We start from the raw sequence: 23215 nt of genomic DNA on the forward strand, positions 1-23215 counted from the left end.
CGCACTTTGGGAAACGGTTGGGCTTAATATCTTGGCCAGACCAATAGCTCGTAGAGCTTTGTCGCGTTAGCCAGACTAAGAGACGTCACCATCTTTGTTGAAATTTTCAGAAGGTGGTCATGTGATTCGCTCTTAGCACTGTGATTGGATGATTTTAAAAAGTTGTCCAAAACGATCAAAACCATTCAGATACTGTAAAAATTATGTTGCCCAATGTCAATGGGAAAGTGCTGAAGCGCTGAACATTGCCCAGAAAGTTGCCTTGTGTATCATCAGCCTTAGAATTAGCACTAATATAAACCTATCATTTATACTTCAGCTGGAACAACTGTCCGAATCCACAGCTTCAGGATTCGAGGATTCAACCACGCTGTGGTATAACTTTGGTTAAAAGCTGTGTCCCGGGACGTTCTTATTTAAAATCAAACAGGACAGACAGCTTTTCGTACAAAAAAAGAGGCATTGTGAAACTCGGCAGCCACCTTTATGTAAATGTACAGGATTACAGAAATGTGAATGAACAACGAAACAAATTGAAATGTGATGTTTGCCTACCTGGACATCATAGAGCGCTACGATGTTCTCATGCTGCAGTTCCTAGAGAGAAGAAATCAGATATCATATGTAACAAACCCCAACAGCTGAGCTTCTCGAAACGCTGATCAGGATCATTAGAATGTGATGAGACTCTGGAACATAGCCTCAAACAGCAACTCACCTTCAAAATTTTGATCTCCTTCCCAAGCAGAATCTGGGACTTGGAGAGGTTCTTTTTATTAATGCTCTTAATGGCCACCTCCCAATCCGTCTTCTGAAAATGGATTGATAGAAAGAAAAGAAAAAGAGAGAGAGAAAGAGACAGCCATTGGTTACTCTTCTGTGCTTAACAGGAAATGAAAATGATGGCATGGATGAGATTTAAGCCTTTTTCATTCACATGAGCAAACTACACTGGAGTGGGTTTCCCGAAAGCCTCTGAAAGGGGAACTGAAGTCATTTTTAAACTTGTTTTATTTCTTAATTAACGTGTTATTCAATTACGTTTTCGGTCTTATTAACCTTATATCGTCACTTGTATTGGCATATTATATTACACTTATCAGCCTTTTCAGTTTTTAGCCATGTTGAGTGTAGTTCGTTTGGTCCATGGCAGGCGTCGCTTACGGTATCTGCGCGATCTTCACGAGACTTGTGCAGGACTTCAAACGAAGTGTCAGTGCCGCCATTTTGAAAACTGTTTACACAGCGGCCAGATCGCTGAGTGTCTTTAATTACCTCCTAAGATCTATCGTCACGCTAACGTGGTTTTCCTGAACAACATCGTAGCCAAAGTAGTCCTTTAGTCTGCTCTGAATTTATGAGAGACCTGGACCACTCGTTCAAAACAAAGAGCGACTCGCTTGCAGCCAAATACACAGGATGCACTGCGCCTCCGGGGGACTCTCACAGTCAACGGGGAAACTGGTGTTGAATCTGCTGCCCATGTTCAATTATTTTTCTTGTACATTGCGAGTACATAAAGTTAATTATTAAAGGGGTACCAAATATAATATATACAGTTGCTGATGTGACAAAGTAATGTATTCTTAAGTATTCTATCAAATTTATGTACTAGAAAACAACGAAATATCTTGGTAATTGTAAATATAATACTTTATACGCTAAACTGCACAAAAGTCGGCATTTTTAAAAGACTGTGACGTCAGCGCTACCCACTGCACTAGCGGAACTCTCCGAAATAGAGGAGATAAGCGTGTAATCATGGCGTCGGGCGCATCAAGTGAAAGCGACAGCTCTGTCGAATCATACGAAGAGATCCCGCAAGACACACTGCAAGCAGGCTATGGCTTAGAAGGGTACCAGTTTGAACCTAGGAGAGGTACTCTCGACTCCGGTGATGAAATAAGACAAGAAAGCTCGGATGACGGCGAGGATGAGACTGATGCTGACCATGGGCATGGCGAGCGTGGGGCAGAGCGTCTGCGTGCAGGTGACACGGCGTGGTGCTCGTGCGGAAAATGTAACGTGGAGTTGCTCACGAGTCCAGCAGAATTTATTTGCTGCAATGAGATAGGTGCCACCCGTGGACTTGCGAAATCGTCGCAAGAGGCAGAAACAGGTATTTCACACGTGCTATTCCCAACTTCAATGAGCCAACACAACTGGGCACATACATACATCATGAGTGTTACGCAGAGAAAATGAACATGCATTCTGATTGGATAAAATTAATATCATGCCGGGCTGTTCAAACTGCGGAAATAGTTTACTCGAGCTACTTTCAAAACACTATAACTTTCCAACCTTAGAACAAAAAAACTTTTGTAAGTCTTGAATAAGGTTCGTTAATGTGTGTTTTATTGTTATATTTACTCTATATATTGCCCTCTGTTCCCCTTTAAATAAATATACACAAAACATTACGAATATATTTCAATGTTATGGAATTATATAGCTATAGATATCATAATGTCACACTGATATCGCCACATCAAATTTACTCCATTAGGCGAGTGATTATTGAATTTAGCGTCATAAATGAGACACATTTCTGCACCTGTAACTTTGTGTGTGTGTGTGTGTGTGTGTGTGTGTGTGTGTGTGTGTGTGTGTGTGTGAGAAAGAGAGAGAGAGAGGTTTTGATCTGTCTCTACCTAAAGAGGTGTATATATATCATCGGCATCACCAGACCCATTTTACAGGGCCACATGCCCCAGTATATATCTGCTGTGCCCCAGTAAAATTTCCTGATCACATTTCAGAAACACTAATGTCTTTGGCACTGCGGAATAACCAGATACGACTGATGCATCCAAATCGTCTCTATTAAATTGCTGGCGGAATACTCATCACACAATTAACACACATATATCACGTGAAACCGCAAGACTAGAGCTTCCCAACGGTGCTACCCACTATTTGCTGCGATAAACAGTTTGCGATAAAATTAACATCAATGGATTCACATCAAATTTAATCGCATTCTGCATACAGCTCTGTGTCCATCTCTACACCCGTTCTTGTCGGCGCAATACCTCAGTAACTCCTGAGTTTACACGACAAACCATACATCAAAATAAACAGCACTCCCTACCGTTATAAAGTATTCATCTGGGCCTTCTGCCTTCCTCAAATAAGCCGGTTTTGAAATTACAGCAACAGCAAATTACAGCAACGATTTGTCTCCAACTTCGGACTGATATCCTAATGTAGCTTACAGTACGTTATGTAGTTATGTCGGTATATTTTTACAAATTATTGCTAAGACATACAGTAGGCTATCCCACTATCATGATATTTACAGTCTGTTGCCAGATTCCAGACAATCCACACAAGTATGAAAAGATATTTCAGTTGCCATGCTTCCTATAGTGGCATACAGAGCCCTACACTAACTTTTTTTTTCATGAGCACACGTGCTCCTAAGTTAAAAATTTTAGGAGCACAGGGAAAAAAATGGGGGCACAAGCACAAGTAGGTTTTCATTTTAAAGGTTTATTGCAGCGCAAACCTTAGACACACCGACACATAAAACGCAAAATTCAATTGAGAATGAATGAATGAACGAATGAATGAATGAACAAACAAATGAATAACGAACAACTGAATGAATGAACAAACAGTAGCTAAACAGAGAGCAGAGCTCAGCAGAGCTAACAACATCATCAAGGACAGCTCCCACCCTGGCTCTGAGTTCTTTGACTTGCTGCCCTCAGGCAGGCGTTACAGGTGCATCAAAGCAAGGACCAACAGACTCAAAAACAGTTTTTTTCCCACAGGCCATAACCACCTTGAACAATTAGCCTTTTTCACATTACGTCACGTGCAGGGGAACTCATGTCCGTTTTCAGCCTTTTGAATGGAAGAAGAGGTATACGGCGGCAACATATGTTAACAAAACTGTGTCATTCACAGATAAGATTGATAATAAGATTGCGCATTGTTGTTTATCATTACGTATTGTTAGCGACCATTCCAGTCACCTATCTGCCTTGTTTTGGAAAGGAAGTTTACTGACTTTCTATGGTTGCTACTTGTTAGCCAGCAGATTAGCATGCCGCCTCTTCTTCCATTCAAAAGGCTGAAAACGGATGTAAGGTTCTTCTGCAAGTGATGTAATGTGAAAAAGGCTAATTACATGCACTGACTGATGCCACTTCTGGCAGGTGCAACAATGCACCAACAAGGACCTAAAAGGACAATATTCTCACACTTACCTGATACAGTGCAATATTTATTACAGTGCAACCTCACAGAGCAACTTTTTACTTTTTATAGCTTTTGTATATTTTATATTTATATTTCTACACTTTTACATCCATACCCAATACAATGCAATACCAAATACAGTGCAATATCCTGAGTTTTGTAGCTGAACTGAGTTTCTATAACTAATGTGCAATTAACATCTGCAACTCAACACGCCCAGTTGTATATATATTCTTTGTTTTTCTGCTGTGCTGTATGTTCCCATCTAAATGTTTGCACTGGGGTGTGTGCTTTCCATCTCATTATATAATTTTCCCGCACCTTCTCCCGTCGTTCTAGCTTTCTTCACTACACTTTCTTCCTCGTCCGTTCTTTTATTCTTGTTTCCACCATCATTGCTTTTAAAAAACGCCGTTATTCTCTGCATAGCGAATATATTTCTCAGCTCAGTCCGAACCAGCTCTCAGTTATCTCTCAGTTGAATGATCTGATGAATCCCTAAAAAGCACTTTTCCCACCTAATGCCACACCCACAACATACAACCGTGGGAAAGAGGGGCAATCACAGAAAGAGGAGTAGAAAACGGGAAATGTTACGGGGGATATTTATTGTGATAGTAGGCTATTGTAGCATCAGCACAAAAGCACCAGACTCGACTTTAACTGAAAGTGTTATTCAGTAGCCTAAACTTATTCAAGCTACAGATCGAGAAGAATAAAAATGCTGAAATCTCATGTCCCGGTAAAACGCACTAGCATGGCAGAACGGCAAAAAAAAAAATGTAACTTTTTCACTCCCACCCCCTCCCCCGGCTACCGTGGGAACCACCGCAGTGCAAGACAGAGGCAATGCACGCAACTACAGACAGGGAGCAAGGCGCAGGCAGAACACACACACACACGCACGTACACAACACTGAACACACACACTTATAACAATACAGGCCGTTACTCGTTACACTGCCATGATACTACAAGCCTGTGTCTCTCTGAGAGGGAGCAGCCCCGCCCTCCTGTGTGTGTGTGTGTGTGTGTGTGTGTGTGTGTGTGTGTGTGTGTGTGTGTGTGTGAGCGCGAGCAGCCCCTCCCCCTCCCACGCGCTGAGAGCAGAGACAGAGTGTCACACAGAAAGTGCAGGATTTTCTCAGAGTGCTCCCTCCAAACAACAGGGATTTACACGAAAACAGAAGGAGATATTCACAAAATTCTTTCACATTGAGCACTACAAGGCTCTGATGAACACATTGATGTAATTTTCTTGTCTCGAGTGTAAAAAATGATATTAGGTAGGCTATCCAGCGCTGGATTTAAATACTTTTGCAGTTTAACGTTTGATACATTTTAGAATGTTAAACTCGTCGCGTCTGTGCTCAGTGCTTTCCTAAATTGTCGGCCGCAAGAAGCCCTCGACGAATGCACGTGGTTTTTTTTCGTCGTTCGCATGCCGAAAAATTTGCTCGCAAATGCGAGTGAAATGTGCGCACTATAGAGCCCTGGTGGCATACATTCAAGAACGTGGAAAATTCATAAACGCAAAATGTTTTTCCTTGATAGAAAAGCCCGATGTCATCTCATCTCATTATCTCTAGCCGCTTTATCCTGTTCTACAGGGTCGCAGGCAAGCTGGAGCCTATCCCAGCTGACTACGGGCGAAAGGCGGGGTACACCCTGGACAAGTCGCCAGGTCATCACAGGGCTGACACATAGACACAGACAACCATTCACACTCACATTCACACCTACGCTCAATTTAGAGTCACCAGTTAACCTAACCTGCATGTCTTTGGACTGTGGGGGAAACCGGAGCACCCGGAGGAAACCCACGCGGACACGGGGAGAACATGCAAACTCCGCACAGAAAGGCCCTCACCGGCCACGGGGCTCGAACCCGGACTTTCTTGCTGTGAGGTGACAGCACTAACCACTACACCAAACAACATCATAGCATGTAGATGGATGACCCTTATAATGACTAATGACCATGAGCTTAAAAGTAAAGACCCTGAAAATAGCCAATGGTTAATTTAGATCGATAATATCAGGAACAGAGTGGATGTTTTTCTACTTCAAGGTGAATCAATCAACATTGGCAACTGTCTGTCCCTAAATATAAGGTGCACATTCTGTGCGTCTGTGGTTGCTATTATTTGCATACAGAGCTACTTTACTTCGTAAAACTTGTTGAGGTTCACGTTTATTTAAATAAATATTCTCATACATTCATGAATGCATCTTTGCATTTTTACCTTTACCAGTGCATTTGTCAGTGTGAGTATGGCAGTGGCAATAATAATGAGCAAAGCAGTGGAAGCTGGTTAGGCACACAGCCTACAATAGCACATTTCATACGCAGCAAGCTTTCAAAAAAATTAAAAAATAAATGACATGGGTATTAGGGGCGGCACGGTCATGTAATGGTTAGCGTCTGTTGCCTCACAGCAAGAAGGTCCGGGTTCAAGCCCTGTGACCGGCGAGGGCCTTTCTGTGCGGAGTTTGCATGTTCTCCCCGTGTCCGCGTGGGTTTCCTCCGGGTGCTTCGGTTTCCCCCACAGTCCAAAGACATGCAGGTTAGGTTAACTGGTGACTCTAAATTGACCGTAGGTGTGAATGTGAGTGTGAATGGTTGTCTGTGTCTATGTGTCAGCCCTGTGATGACCTGGCGACTTGTCCAGGGTGTACCCCGCCTTTCGCCTGTAGTCAGCTGGGATAGGCTCCAGCTTGCCTGCGACCCTGTAGAACAGGATAAAGCGGCTACAGATAATGGATGGATGGATGGATGGATGGATGGATGGATGGATATGGGTATGGGGGGGGGGGCTGTGCCCCAGTAGAGCTTTATGTTGAGACAGATCAAAACCTCTCTCTCTCTCTCCCTGCGTGCACACATAAGGAAGAACTTTGCCCACTTGGCATCTGCATTTTTTTTGGGGGGGGGGGTCTGGTAACAGTGAAATGATCAGGCACGGGAAACACATTTACTTAATTATTTAGTTTATTATTTGCTCATTCTTTCATGTGAACATTTATTCATTTAATTAAAAAAAACACATACACACACTTGGAATAAAAATATTGCCCAAAAATGTAAAAGTGTTTCAATTATTAATTACTATATTATATATGTAATGCTTAATAACTATACAATACATTAACATTTTAAAAGCTTTATATATTTCATTGTTTTTTGGTAAAAAACGAACACCATGTGACCTCATCGACTGGATTTAGCAACTACCAATGCCTACATCGGGGACGCGCATTGCAAAGACGCTCTTCCTAATGTTGGCTCTTCAGACTCCTTCTTACAAGTGAGTTCGGGAAAACCACGTACAGAGACGACTTTCGGTGGTTCAGAGTGTCTCTCAACTCTTTAGCCCTGAAGGGCAACGTTATCGGGAAACCTTAGCCTGGGCCCGCCCATCCTAAGTGTGACGCAACACGGGGGCCTGTTGCGAACTTAGTCTGGCAAGGCAAGCTATCTCCAGCTCTTCCAAGCTCCCGAAAAATCGGGAGCCAATCAACTTTGAGCATCTCCAACGGCCCTGGGTAGAGGCGTGTTCAAGGCAGTGACGTAGTAGAACTGCGACCGGAAGCCATAGATTGTTTACAGAATCTATGCCGGAAGCGCTTCATTCACTAGAAACATTACGAACATGGAGCAGCGGCAAGCCTTTGACACAGCGGTAGATGCTGTATTGAAAGCATTCAACGGGAAGTTCTCATTGAAAATGGAGCAAAGAGCAGCCCTGGAGGTATTTCTCTTCTTCCTGTTACTCAAGCAGTTTCCGTCGCGTCACATACGTCAGAGGAAAGAGTGATGTGATTGGTTTAAGCTTCGTCACAGCCTTTTCTGGCTTCGACCAGTAGCAAACTGAGGCATTTCAGGGAGGTGGGTCAACCACGGGCTCTGGGAAACGGTTTGGCTTAATAGCTTGGCCAGACCAAATGCTCGCAGAGCTTTGAAGTTGCGTTAGCCAGACTAGGGAAACCTATCCCTGATCGGTCCTTCCTCCAGTGAGGCCTCTTCTTACTCAGCACTAATTTTATTTTAATTTGGAGCTCTGACTTGACACTTCATTAAGTGGCACATGCTCTTATTAGAAAATAACCACCTAACATGTGTCCTGATAAGTTTCGCTTATACCACAGCAATTTGTTCATATTTACAATTTTTAATTTATTCATCAATGCCAGCCACATTGTAGTTTTTAACCATTTAGTTACATTTACACTACCGTTCAAAAGTTTGGGGTCACTTTGAAATTTGCTTATTTTTGAAAGAAAAGCACTGTTCTTTTCAATGAAGATCACTTTAAACTAATCAGAAATCCACTCTATACATTGCTAATGTGGTAAATGACTATTCTAGCTGCTGGTTTTTGGTGCAATATCTCCATAGGTGTATAGAGGCCCATTTCCAGCAACTCTCACTCCAGTGTTCTAATGGTACAATGTGTTTGCTCATTGCCTCAGAAGGCTAATGGATGATTAGAAAACCCTTGTACAATCATGTTAGCACAGCTGAAAACAGTTGAGCTCTTTAGAGAAGCTATAAAACTGATGTTTACATTAAACATGTTTACCCATGTTTACATTAGACCGTATCAGCGGATCATCAGATTAATGTTTTTAAAATGATTAGTGTGCACACAGCAACACCAATACACGATTTGCGTGCACATACCAACGCCAATACACGGATACGCTCGGCTCCGCAGGCATCCTGCGCTCCAAATCACTCTGCCCTGAACAGCGAGTGCCCTCTGGAGGGTGCGCACTCCGGCCCTGCGCAGCTCACAGAGCACGCGAGTGAAGTGCACAAGCCACGATTCGGGACTGAGCCGCTGTGTGTGTGATCCCAGCGCAGATCACTTACTACTTGCAAGTGGAAGGATGGCAAGCCTAAAGACAATCATAACTACACAATGGGCAGTATTTGCATCAGTATTTGCAGTATTTTCATACTTTTATACTCTTTAATGAAAGGTGATACAAGGCGGAAGTCTCATCTCATCTCATTATCTCTAGCCGCTTTATCCTTCTACAGGGTCGCAGGCAAGCTGGAGCCTATCCCAGCTGACTACGGGCGAAAGGCGGGGTACACCCTGGACAAGTCGCCAGGTCATCACAGGGCTGACACATAGACACAGACACCCATTCACACTCACATTCACACCTACACTCAATTTAGAGTCACCAGTTAACCTAACCTGCATGTCTTTGGACTGTGGGGGAAACCGGAGGACCCGGAGGAAACCCACGCGGACACGGGGAGAACATGCAAACTCCACACAGAAAGGCCCTCGCCGGCCCCGGGGCTCGAACCCAGGACCTTCTTGCTGTGAGGCGACAGCGCTAACCACTACACCACCGTGCCGCCCATAAGGCAGAAGTCCGCGCCGTTTTTCAGCAGTCGCGTCACATGACCAATGCCAGCGAATCAGGAAGGTGGATGTCACAGTGACGTTGTCCAATGAGACGCCAGCTAGAGCTCAGCACAGCGTATCCGCGTATTCTCAATGTTTACACAGCACCGGAGCTGACACGATCTGGATTGAATACGTGGACGCTGGCGGATTCCCGTTTCCCGGCGTTTCCAGGCAGTTTAATGTAAACGGACAGTGCATCCGCGAAGAAAACAAGACAGATACGGTCTAATGTAAACGTAGCCTAACCTTCCTTTGAGCAGATTGAGTTTCTGGAGCATCACATTTGTGGGGTCGATTAAATGCTCAAAATGGCCAGAAAAATGTCTCGACTATATTTTCTATTCATTTTACAACTTATGGTGGGAAATAAAAGTGTGACTTTTCATGGAAAACACTAAATTGTCTGGGTGACCCCAAACTTTTGAACGGTAGTGTATGCTGTGGAACATCTGCAAAAAAAAAAAAAAAAGTCGGTTCCTGTTATCACTTACATAAGAGCAGCTATAAACAGTTGGTCCTTCACTTCCTGTGTATATTAATAAGATGAAAGAAAAGAAAAGGCAGCTTGTCATGTTACTGAGAAACCAGAAAGCATATCGTCCTGAAGACTTTCCTGTGGTGGAAAACGTACTGATTCTGGAGACTCCTTGTATAAACAGGAAATAAACATTTCCTTACAGAAAACACCAGCCGAATAACAAACTACTATTAGATTTGTTTTGTTTTAGAACAGCAATAAATCAATTTTTTAATAATTATTTTGTATGTTAATTGGTTCATCTACTAGCGAGCTCCTGTGAATTAGCTGTTACTATAGAAACAATAATGTATTAAATTAAGCACACTGATACAGTACAACCCTATGATTTGAATTACATTCAGCAGTACTGTCCAAGCTGTACTCATAAAAAATTCATCAACACCTTATGGCCTGGCAGGTTCGGGAATTAATTTATAACATCGCTCTGGTCTAAAGAGATTTTAGACACTTGGAGATACATTTAACCCAGGAAGGAGAATTGCGTGACCAAAGCCGAGGAGCAGCCGAGTGGAAATCTATGAGTCTTAGGGTTATTGCCTACATGCAAGAATGACATCAGTCAGATCACTTTAATGAAAGGCTGCTCAGCAAAGCGTGGAAGCAAAAAGGCATAGACAGGCCATTTCTATCCAGACTCAGCCTCCTCAGCAGAAAGAGAAGAGCTTTTTTTTTTTTTCTTCAGGTCAAATCATTTACACTTCAGCAAGTTGAGCAAAAAGCTCACTTAGCCTCTCCCAAGCTTTAGCTTCAGCTTTAACAAAACGCTAAAATCCAATACAGTACCATCTACGGTACACATCATACAGACTGGTGTGTAAATCAGATCATTGGTCTGACAGTAAGGGCTTTCCAAATGATCTACAAGGGACTTCATCAGCCATTATTTCTCTCATCACATAAAAAAATTAAAAACTGACTCCAGCGCTCCTGCTAAGGGCCTGTGCATGCTCTTGCGACAAGACTTTCGCAGATAGCTTTTCGCAGACAGTTGTAATTTATCGTTGAGCGGGGAGTAATAGGCGTGCGCGATGTTATTCACCGCCACAATGCAAGGGGGCACGAAGTCACGAAATCGCTAGGAGTAGTTGGTGGGTGTGGTTAGTGGAGTGTTTATCCTCCGGTTACTTATAATGACTAGAACTGGAGTCGTATAGATGTCCGTACTTCCTTACTTCCTCGATCAACCACTCTTCGTGCTGCTCCATCTTCGCTCGTGTTTTTAAAAATGCCGGTCGTGAAAACAAACCAAACCGGGAAAGTAGGGAAGCGGAAGTGCGTGTACAGCGGATGTAGAGTGGACCAATCAGAGCCCTCTTGTCTGCGACGCTGTCTGCGAGGCTTCTGCAGTGGTCACAATTTTTGGGAGGTGCGCGCAGAGCGTCTGCGAAGGTGGGGGGGGCTACGCAGACGCTATCTGCGACGCCGTCTGCGAGGACTGGGTTGTCAGCATAAATTGGCCTTAAGAAGTAAGCTAATGACAGAGAAGAGAAAGAACGTCAATCCACCGATCAGATGATGACATTGAATCAGTGTCGTAGTCGAGTCACTAAACCTCGAGTCCGAGTCCAGTCTCGAGTCCCCAGTGGTCAAGTCTCATCTCATCTCATCTCATTATCTCTAGCCGCTTTATCCTTCTACAGGGTCGCAGGCAAGCTGGAGCCTATCCCAGCTGACTACGGGCGAAAGGCGGGGTACACCCTGGACAAGTCGCCAGGTCATCACAGGGCTGATACATAGACACAGACAACCATTCACACTCACATTCACACCTACGCTCAATTTAGAGTCACCAGTTAACCTAACCTGCATGTCTTTGGACTGTGGGGGAAACCGGAGCACCCGGAGGAAACCCACGCGGACTCGGGGAGAACATGCAAACTCCACACAGAAAGGCCCTCGCCGGCCCCGGGGCTCGAACCCAGGACCTTCTTGCTGTGAGGCGACAGCGCTAACCACTTCACCACCGTGCTGCCCAGTGGTCAAGTCAGAGTCATTAAAAAAATTTTGAGTCGGATCCACTATTAATCCGAGTCGAGTCCGAGAACAAGACTCCAACCGCACCATTTGACGGTGTCTCAGCGCCATTAACATTAGTTTGTTCCTGAACATGCCGTATGAACAGGTGAATGTGCTTCTCTTTATCAGGGAGTGTGAAGTATTCTGTCAGAGATGGTTGCGAGACGGATGTAAGTGCAGAAGGTGTGTTTATTAATACAAGTGAAGACGGTAAACAATCCAGAACGGCAGGCAAAATCGCAAAACAGTGAAACAGGCAACAGGTCGAGCGAGGCATAAACAGGCTATTGTAGACTCGGCAGAATCAAAGATGAGAAACGGGAAATCAGGGATCAGGAAACCAAAAAAGGAAATAAGACTCAGTAATGTGTCAGCAACACAACTCAATACTTCGCAAAGTAAGTGTGTTTTCACAGTTTTTATATCGGCACGCTGATTGCGCCTTCATCCTGTGTAGGTGCGAGTCATTTACAGCGCACACGCAAGAGCCTGCTTGGTGTATACACTGTCCAGAGTGCGCCCGAGAGTCTATCTGGTGCACACGCCAAGGCACGCAGGTGTGACACTCTTACATGAAATTAGTACAAAAATTAATGTAGATATAAATATCTTATGCCAAATTATTATGGCATGTTACAAAAAATAAAGAAAAAATCAGAGTCCAAGTCTCCAATTTATGAGTCCGAATGCAGTTAATGCACGAGTCCGAGTCATCAGTGCTCAAATCCAAGTCAAGTAACGAGTCCTTAAAATTATGGCACGAGTCGGACTCGAATCTGAGTCCTGGACTTGAGTACTACAAGCCTGCGCTGAATCAGTTGCACTCCTGGCCTGGTTCAGGATCGATCCGACATGGCATTTTCATTACAGTGTAAATTTTAAAAGAAGTCATTTTCTGTGCACAATCCTCCTCATCGGTGGTGTGCTTCTGTCATATTGAGGGCATAAACTGAAGAAAATTGTTGTCTGTCAGCAGATTCACAACACAATTCTGACAAAATAATCAGGGTTCCCGCTGGTGCTCGTCACACTCGTCATTGACGAACATAATCCATCAGTGATGAAGAGAAAATTACTAGCAGTCGTCATGGTGACGAATGTATTTGTCATCATTATCTTCACAAGTCATATTTTATAGAAATCCCTCCACAAATCCTCCCGTTTGCCAAAATCCAACCCCAGATGAAGAAGAGATGGCGGGAAGCCAGAGTGTAAACAATAAGCTTGTGCTTGTGACCAATAAAAATCATCTACACATAATGACCAAATAAGCATCAAGCTTTTAACCAATCGCAGTGCGTTTTACTCGGCCTGGTGTGGTGGTGTAATCATCTCTGCGTGAACCAAACAATGGTGCAGTCTAAGCTGGTGAAGTTTTTTGGACGAGCTTCTTCAAGCACTGAAGATGATTTAAGGGCCGAAACAGCCACGGGGGAGGCACACTCAGAGCCCCGACCATCCCCAAACACATCAGACAGTGTCGGTAATACAGGGGTCGGTTAAAAAAACGCCAAAGTGAAAGTGCTGTCAGCTGCAGCAAGCGACTGAAGGGAGATATGTTTCGTGTTGAGTCCCAGTGGCGAACGTATGATGAAAAACGCGGTGTTGTTCTGCGTTCGGTTTGTAAATCGACAGGAAGTTCAGATTCATTCACTGTTGGTTGCTTCCAGATTCTTCTCGACTCTGCTCAATTGTAAATTGAGTTTTGTGGGAGGTCTATAATACCTCTTTTGAATAATTCCCTGCTAAAATAACCGTCAGTAAGCTCAAACTAAAGAGGTTTATTTTAGCCTGATGGTGCGCAGGCTGCCCAAAATCAAGTCTTTCTGATTAGAGGCTGGAGCGGAGCCTAATTTTTATATGTAATGGAGAAGCCTGTATCTGGTCAAATATTTGAATTGTGCCAGTTTGGTTGGTATAAACCTGTATTAAATCCACTTTTATAAGTCGGTAATTAAGAAAAAAATACTAAGTGAAGAAAAAATAAGAAAAAGTGACTTTGACTTGATTTTTCAAGGAAAAACGTGAAGAATATTTTTCAGAACCCAGCAGGAACCCTGAATAAAGCCTAGGTCACAACCGGACGTACGATTTTTTGGCCGTGCGATTTTTGGCATTTCCCAATTCACTGCGGTTTTTTTGTTTGTGGAGAAAGACGCACGTTGGCCGCAAGTTTGTCTTGCAACCTGAAAAAAACGTAAGCGCCCATAGAGTTTGTTTGACATGACAAAGAACCTCTGCGGCCGGTCTGCGGCCAGTCTACGGCTCGAAAATCAGCACGTCACACGCGCGCCCTCCGTGCGTTTCACGCGTGCCCTCCGTGCGTTTCTTGCATTTTTTGCACATAGACCAGCCATAGGAGCACATACGGCCGGTTATGACCAAGGCTTAAAGAGGTTTATTTTAGCCTGATGGTGCCAGGCTGCCCAAAATCAAGTCTTTCTGATTAGAGGCTGGAGCGGAGCCTAATTTTTATATGTAATGGAGAAGCCTGTATCTGGTCAAATATTTGAATTGTGCCTGTTTGGTTGGTATAAACCTGTATTAAATCCACTTTGATAAGTCGGTAATTAAGAAAAAAATACTAAGTGAAGAAAAAATAAGAAAAAGTGACTTTGACTTGATTTTTCAAGGAAAAAAGTGAAGAATATTTTTCAGAACCCAGCAGGAACCCTGAATAAGTGGCTCAGCTAGGATTTTTATTTATTTATTTATTTATTTATTTAGAATATAACTGGCCATGAGCCAAACAAGTGTCAGTTTCTTCTCCATTCCATTTGGCTTGAATCATAACCTAAAACCGCACAGTTTAGTAACAAATCCAGTTCATCAAGAACTAACTATCATCCAACTGCTCTTACAGTAAATCTCTTGGATGGAGGACTGCGGTTGTTATGGAAATCCGTTGAGACTATAAATGACTAATAAAAGAATCATAACTGTAATTATCTCACTAAAAAGTCAAACCTTTATCGCGCCCCTCTGAATCATTACATTGCGAGTCACGCTTGTTTATTTCATCTATTCCAATCCCAGACAGGACTGTCTGATGAAATACACGGCACAACTGCTCACATCACCATATGAAAACAGACACAGAAACTGAGGCTTCTGGCCACTACCTGTGCAAAACATTACAGGTGCAATGACAACTTGTGTCCTTTATCCAATTGCAAGATCTCTGTCTTCTGCCCTATTCATGTTCATGAACACTATCTGGCCAAAAATTTGTGGAAACCTGACCATAACACTCATCCGTGCTTGTTGAACATCCCGTTCCAGAGTCAGCTGCTTTGCCGTTATAAGATCCTCCACTCTTCTGGCAAGACTTTCCACTAGATTTTAGAACATGGCTGTGTGGATTTGTGCTCGTTCAGCCACAAGAGCAGTAATGAGGTCTGAGGTGCAGTCGGTGTTCCAGTGCATCCCAAAGGTGTTCAGTAGGGTTGAGGTCAGGGCTCTGTGCCGGACGCTTGAGTTCTTCTACTCCAACCTTGGCAAACCATGTCTCGCGCACAGTCCCATTGTCATGTTGGAACATATTTAGTTCCAGTGAAGGGAAAATGTCATGCTGTAGATGTATGCAAAGACATTCAATACAATTGTGTATTTCCATTTTTAGTTTAGTTTTTTCATCATCAACGACCGACAACGGCTGATCGTTAAGTACAACACGGTAAACAGGGTAAGATCTTCAGTTATTTTCTCACTCCTTGCTATTTTGCTGCACTGTTGGTTGCTGCAAAGTGTTGCTGGTGTAGGTGCAGATTTCGTCATATTCACTCTTTTATCTGTTTAATTCAATTGCTCATGTTGTAAGAACACTTTCTCTTGATCTTTTTGCAGAGCATAGCTTGCACTCTACTACGCCTTGGTTTATCTCATTGATTTTGTAGTGCTTCCAAACCACTGACATTATGTGGACTCATCCTCCTTCTTTTTCTTCTTCTTCTTGTCTTTTGCTTGCAGCTGACATCCATAACATTACAGTGTCTTGCAAAAGTATTCATCCCCCTTGGTGTTTGTCCTGTTTTGTTGCATTACAAACTGAAATTAAAATGGATTTTTGGGAAACGCCATGTGTGGCACAAACCCAACACTTTCCCATCACCCTGAGAGCATCAGTCCTACAGTGAAGCATGGTGGTGGCGGCATCATGATGTGGGGATGTTTTTCATCTGCAGGGACAGGAAAGCTCGTCAGGACTGAAGGAAAGATGGCACTAAATACAGGGAAATTCTGGAGGAAAACCTGTTTGAGTCGACTGGGACGAAGGTTCATGTTCCAGCAGGACAATGACCCTAAACACACTGCAAAAGCTACACTGGAGTGGTTTAAAGAGAAACATTTAAATGTCTTGGAATGGCCTAATCAAAGCCCAGACCTCAATCCAAGTGAGAATCTGTGGCAGTACTTGAAGATTGCTGTACACCAACACAACCCATCTAACTTGAAGGAGTTGGAGCAGTTTTGCCTTAATCCCAATGGCTAGATGTGCTAAGCTAATAGAGAGACACATACCCCAAGAGACTTGCAGCTGCAATTGCAGCAAAAGGTGGCTCTACAAAGTATTGACTTTGGGGAGTGAATACCTATGCACACTCTAGATTTCTATTTTTTCATCTTAATTATTGTTTGTGTCACAATTTTTTTTTAAATTGCAACGACACTGTATTACTGTCTCCGTTCATGACTACTTCGTCTGGTCTCTTTTGCTCCTCAATACTGATCCTCATTAATGAATCGGAGCATTCAAAGTCCAATTAACAGCATATATCACAATACACGGAACAAACCTGTCAAATTTGCCCTGATACAATTGATCATGACCACACACTGACAGATAACTTTAAAGCAACCATTGACTCCTTACACACACACACACACACACACACACACACACACACACACACATACACACACACACACACACATAAAAGCATTAGTCAACTAAAATGCTGCTGATGTAACATCTGAGTAACGATCTAGTGTCAAGAACATGAAATATAAATCAGAAAGAAGACATTTCATGCTCCTGTTTTTAGATCATGGACTAAATTAGTGCTTCTCTTTGGTCACCCAGGCCTTGCCAGCAGCCTCAATGGAGCTGTTTTTATGAATGAATGAACGAATGATGCAAGAGTTTGAATGTCTCTACACTAACTGGATACATACTCCATGAGAAAAACACATTTTGTTTTGCAGAGTTAAAGCATCATTTGTTTCCAGTGGTTATAATAATAATAATAATAATAATAATAATAATAATAATAATGCATATATTACATTAATGGTATTTAGCAGACGTTCTTATCCAGAGCGACATACAACATACCCAGAGCAGCCTGGGGGTTAGGTGCCTTGCTCAAGGGCATTTCAGCCATTCCTGCTGGTTGAGGGAATTGAATCTGCGACCTTTTGGTCCCAAAGCTGCTTCTCTCACCACTGGGCCATAACTTCCCCTTACAATCAGTGTTGTGGTCGAGCCACTAAACCTCAAGTCTGAGTCTAGTCTTGAGTCCCCAGTGTTGAAGTCTGAGTCAAGTCTAAGTCATTAAAAAAAAAAATTCAAGTCGGATCCACTATTGATCCGAGTCGAGTCCGAGAACCAGACTCCAACCGCACCATTTGACGGTGTCTGTTTCAGCACCATTAACATTCGTTTGTTCCTGAACATGACGTATGAACAGGTGAATGTGCTTCTCTTTGTCAGGGAGTGTGAGGTATTCTGTCAGAGATGGTTGGGAGATGGATGTAAGTGCAGAAGGTGTGTTTATTAATACAAGTGAAGACAGGTTAACAAGCCAGAAAGGCAAGCAAAATCGCAAAACAGTGAAACGGGCAACAGGTCGAGCAAGGTACAAACAGGCTATCGTAGACTCAGCAGAATCAAAGACAAGAAACAGGAAATTAAGGATCAGGAAACCAAACAAGGAAATAAGGCTCAGTAATGTATCAGCAACGCAGCGCAATACTTCGCAAAGTAATGGCCCTTTTCCACTACCCTTTTTCAGCTCACTTCAGCTCACTTCAGCTCACTTCAGCCCGACACGGCTCGCGTTTCGACTACCAAAAACCAGCACGACTCAGCTCGCTTCAGCCCTGCTTAGCCCCTAAAACTCGCACCGTTTTGGAGTGGGGCTGAAGCGAGCCAAACCGAGCCGAGTGAGGCTGGGGGCGTGAGCAGACACTCCCCTGTGCACTGATTGGTGAGGAGGAGTGTCCTCACATGCCCACACACGCCCCGCGAGCGCGCTGGGATCTGTAAACACCGCAAACCCGGAAGGAGAAGAATTACGAATTACGAGAATTTCTGAAGCCTTATGCGCCTCGCCTCATCTATACGCTCTTGCCAGTATCTGTTGGCGTTGTCGGTGACAACAAGCCACAGCACCAAGACCAGCAACACTAACGACTCCATGTCCTCCATGTTTATTGTTTACTATTCGGGTTGTGAGACTACCGCTTAAAAGATCACTGATGTCACTGTTTGCGCTGCTTAACGACATCACGTGACGTCCACCCACTTTCGCTAACTCCACCCAATGTGTCCACCCACTTCCAGCCAGCACGGTTCAGCGTGGTTGTAGTCGAAATGCAAGTCCAACAGCCCCGCTCAGCCCGACTCAGCACGGCACGGCTCAGCCCAACTCAGCCGCGTTTGTAGTGGAAAAGCGGCATAAGTGTGTTTTTACAGCTTTTATATCGGCGCGCTGATTGCACCTTCATCCTGTGCAGTTGCGAGTTGTTTATGGCGCACATGCAAGAGTCTGCTTAGTACATACGCTGTCTGGAGTCTGTCTATCTGATGCACACGCCAAGGCGTGCAGGTGTGACACTCATTATCTCATCTCATTATCTCTAGCCGCTTTATCCTGTTCTACAGGGTCGCAGGCAAGCTGGAGCCTATCCCAGCTGACTACGGGCGAAAGGCGGGGTACACCCTGGACAAGTCGCCAGGTCATCACAGGGCTGACACATAGACACAGACAACCATTCACACTCACACCTACGGTCAATTTAGAGCCACCAGTTAACCTAACCTGCATGTCTTTGGACTGTGGGGGAAACCGGAGCACCCGGAGGAAACCCACGTGGACACGGGGAGAACATGCAAACTCCGCACAGAAAGGCCCTCGCCGGCCACGGGGCTCGAACCCGGACCTTCTTGCTGTGAGGCGACAGCGCTAACCACTACACCACCGTGCCACCTTAATGTAGATGTAAATATGCCAAATTATTATGGCATGTTACAAAAAAAAAGACAAAATCCAATTTACGAGTCCGAGTCATCAGTGCTCAAGTCCAAGTCAAGTCACAAGTCGGACTCGAGTACTACGAGCCTGCTTATAACTGCAATAGCTACATTTCAGGTGTCCATCCATGATACTGTTAGGACCAAAGGAAAGCACAGAGCCCTGAGTTTAAAGCCTGAGTGAATGGACAGAGATGATGATGATGATGATGATGATGACTGCAGAACCTGAGCACGAGAAGAAACACAAGCTTTATCATTCAATACTCACCTTTTTATGTCTTGCCTTGAAGACGACCGCGAAGGCTCCGTGTCCTATCAGGTCTTTCCGGCTGTACTCGAAGTCTCCGACCGTCTCCATTTGGGTCCACAGGGTGCAGTAACAACACACAGCAATGGACGGGTTCTGGAGGGCTGAAGGGGATTTTATTTTAAGTACAGGTGCTTGACAAAATACAGACAGGTCACGGACTACAGAAATAGAATTTAAAAAAAAAAAACAACAGGATTTTCACATCACAGATGTGAGTAATTCACGGACTGGTATTAGGGACTGGTGACGGATCACGTCATGACCCGGTGTCGACAAGAAGTTCGGAAAGACGTTCGGACCGAACTTACGTCCCGTTCTCGCAGAACTTCGCAGTGTTACATCACATCCCGGTCCAAACCGAGGGCGAAACAGTCACAACACGACCGAACTTAGTGCCTAAATTAATTTATAAAGAGTCCGTCGGCACGGATATGACACGAACTGTCTGTCTGTCTGTCTGTCTGATCCATGAGCTCAGAAAGAAAACCACAACAACAACAAGAAGATGAAGAAGAAGCAGCAGAAAGGCCGAGTTTTTAAAGACGCCTTAAGTTAATATAATACAAATTTTGCAATTGCATCCGAAGAGAAATTGCAATTTTAGGATCTTATTGTAAAATTAAACGTTTGCACTGCAGAAGTTCATCATTAAAAGATATCTTACCTGTATATCTGTGTATGTGTATTCATTAGCTACTCACGGAAAATCTTTTATGACTGAAAAAAAAATCCGAACTTTTTTTTTTTTTAATTATTATTATAATAATTTCCCGTGAATCCGTGATAAATAAACACAGGGCTCAATCTCAACACCGCCATAAACAAAACAGCACAGAAAGGTTGAAGCGTTCTCGAGCTAAATGCTAATCTTGTGTGAAATGGTTGATATCCTTGACAGCACTAGCCGAGCCGAGCCGAGCCGAACCCTTCCTTTGTGTGTGTGTATATATATATATATATATATATATATATATATATATATATATATATATATATATATAAATAAAAGAGAGCGCTATTAGAGCTAGCAGGCGGTGTTAGCTAAAGCGCCACTGCAGCAGCAGCACTGACAAACAGATGGAGAGAGAGTGTGCGCGCGCGAGCTCTCCTGACTGACTGGCCTAGTAAACTGTCATTCTGTGACCCGGTTAGCATGAAGCTAATCACCGCGCTGTGTTTCCGTCACAAGCTGCGGTCAAATAAGAAAAACCTACACGGTGTCAGAGGAGTTTATGTCCCGGTGGTGAAACAGAGAGCAGCGGTGAATCAGTTCTGGAGCTCAGGCTCAGGTTCGGGAAGCCCATAGTCGGATCGGACCATCCACACACAGAGTCCGCACCAAGGATCAGAATAACACCATGAACCCGCTGAATGTGATTTTTTTTGGTTTGTTTTTTATCAGCACACACAGAAACTGCAATTTTCACCGACAGCCCGACACTTCCAGGAGATAACGGAAAACCAGCAGCATCCACACACAGGTGTTTATTCAGCTCGGGGGTTATTTTTCTTGAGTTTCGTCCCGAGACGAGATTATTCCTTTCTATCTGTAACCGTGAGTCTTGAGTTGTTCTGAAATGAATAAATAATGTGCAGAAGGCATGATGAGTCCCTGCAGCATCACCGCTCTGCGAGACTCCGCTGCCTTCCTGGGCGACAGACTTGACGTAACTGCAGAGCTGCCCTACATCATAATAAAGTGTTCATCCGCGAAGCAGCCGGTGTGCGCCTCCGCGTCGCCTTCCGCCACCAGAAATAGTGCTTCAGTCTGAGGCATATGGAAAGAAATCTTCTGCTTCTTTTGGCTGCTCCTTACAGAAGCCGAGAGAGAGGCCCTTCATATAATCTTTTTTTTATTCACCTTGTTATCCCGAGATAACGACATAACTAATTCAGGATGTCGAGAAAACAGCTGAGATTTCTAGCAGACTCATGATCATCATCTCATTATCTCTAGCCGCTTTATCCTGTTCTACAGGGTCGCAGGCGAGCTGGAGCCTATCCCAGCTGACTACGGGCGAAAGGCGGGGTACACCCTGGACAAGTCGCCAGGTCATCACAGGGCTGACACATAGACACAGACAACCATTCACACTCACATTCACACCTACGCTCAATTTAGAGTCACCAGTTAACCTAACCTGCATGTCTTTGGACTGTGGGGGAAACCGGAGCACCCGGAGGAAACCCACGCGGACACGGGGAGAACATGCAAATTCCGTACAGAAAGGCCCTCGCCGGCCCCGGGGCTCGAACCCAGGACCTTCTTGCTGTGAGGCAATAGCGCTAACCACTACACCACCGTGCCGCCGCCAAGTAGTTGTATTTTTCATAAATATTATTACAGGCATGTAATATATGTCATAACAGTTATTAATTTAATCTTATAACACCTTAATAAATTGGTTTTAACCATGTCTCTCCAAGCATATTACTCCACAATTTGGTCATGTGTTTCATAACAAAAGAGTTACTCAGGCTAAGATTTATATAATTTGTTGCAGAGATTCAAAGACATTTATTTTTCATTTATTGCTTTTTCTCCAGGTAATTTTTTTCCTGAATATATGACTAAATCTTAATGGTAATTTGTGTTATTTTGTAGATTTGTGGCCCTATTTTACATTATATATATCCATTTCCATCCATTTTCTTCCGCTTATCCGAGGTCAGGTCGCGGTGACAGCAGGCTAAGCAGGGTAGTCCAGGCGTCTCTCTCCCCAGCAACGCTTTCCAGTTCCTCCTGAGGGATCCCAAGGCACTCCAGGCCAAATGAGATATATAATCTCTCCAGTGTGTTCTGGGTCTACCCTGAGGTCTCCTCCTAGTTGGACGTGCCCGGAAAACCAAAGGAAGGTGCCCAGGAGGCATCCTAATCAGATGCCTGAACCACCTCAGCTGACTCCTTTTGTTGTCTAGGCTAGACATTTCATATAGGATGTTAAAACAGCACATATAATAATAATAATAATAATAATAATAATAATAATAATAATCTCATCTCATTATCTGTAGCTGCTTTATCCTGTTCTACAGGGTCGCAGGCAAGCTGGAGCCTATCCCAGCTGACTACGGGCGAAAGGCGGGGTACACCCTGGACAAGTCGCCAGGTCATCACAGGGCTGACACATAGACACAGACAACCATTCACACTCACATTCACACCTACGCTCAATTTAGAGTCACCAGTTAACCTAACCTGCATGTCTTTGGACTGTGGGGGAAACCGGAGGAAACCCATGCGGACACGGGGAGAACATGGAAACTCCGCACAGAAAGGCCCTCGCCGGCCACGGGGCTCGAACCCGGACCTTCTTGCTGTGAGGCGACAGCGCTAACCACTACACCACCGTGCTGCCCCGTGCCACAGACTAATTTTGAAATTATCCCTTATTAAAAGACTTAATGCAATCTCTCCCTGTGTCAACCCCTGATCGAAATATTGCCTTATT

At 44.0% G+C, this 23215-nt stretch overlaps 1 protein-coding gene across 4 annotated transcripts in view; it reads right to left on the bottom strand.

Annotated features, from left to right (window-relative positions):
- Nucleotides 1-21413, bottom strand: part of ulk2 (unc-51 like autophagy activating kinase 2) — a 99209-nt gene extending 77796 nt beyond the window's left edge. For 3 of the 4 annotated variants that reach the window (XM_060943897.1, XM_060943896.1, XM_060943894.1), the window contains exons 1-4: nucleotides 20978-21413; nucleotides 19722-19864; nucleotides 719-811; nucleotides 556-597 (exon numbers count right to left, since the gene is read on the bottom strand). In XM_060943897.1, coding sequence (XP_060799880.1) covers nucleotides 556-597; nucleotides 719-811; nucleotides 19722-19811 — 225 coding nt within the window. In that variant the 5' untranslated portion in view covers nucleotides 19812-19864; nucleotides 20978-21413. Of the gene's footprint in view, nucleotides 1-555; nucleotides 598-718; nucleotides 812-19721; nucleotides 19865-20427; nucleotides 20673-20977 lie in introns of those variants that run through there. The other variant, XM_060943895.1, reaches the window with a different exon arrangement.
- Between the last annotated feature and the right edge of the window lie 1802 nt (nucleotides 21414-23215).

The sequence above is a fragment of the Neoarius graeffei genome, chromosome 17 (genome assembly GCF_027579695.1).
Source record: "Neoarius graeffei isolate fNeoGra1 chromosome 17, fNeoGra1.pri, whole genome shotgun sequence".
In the NCBI taxonomy this organism is placed as follows: Eukaryota; Metazoa; Chordata; class Actinopteri; order Siluriformes; family Ariidae; genus Neoarius; species Neoarius graeffei.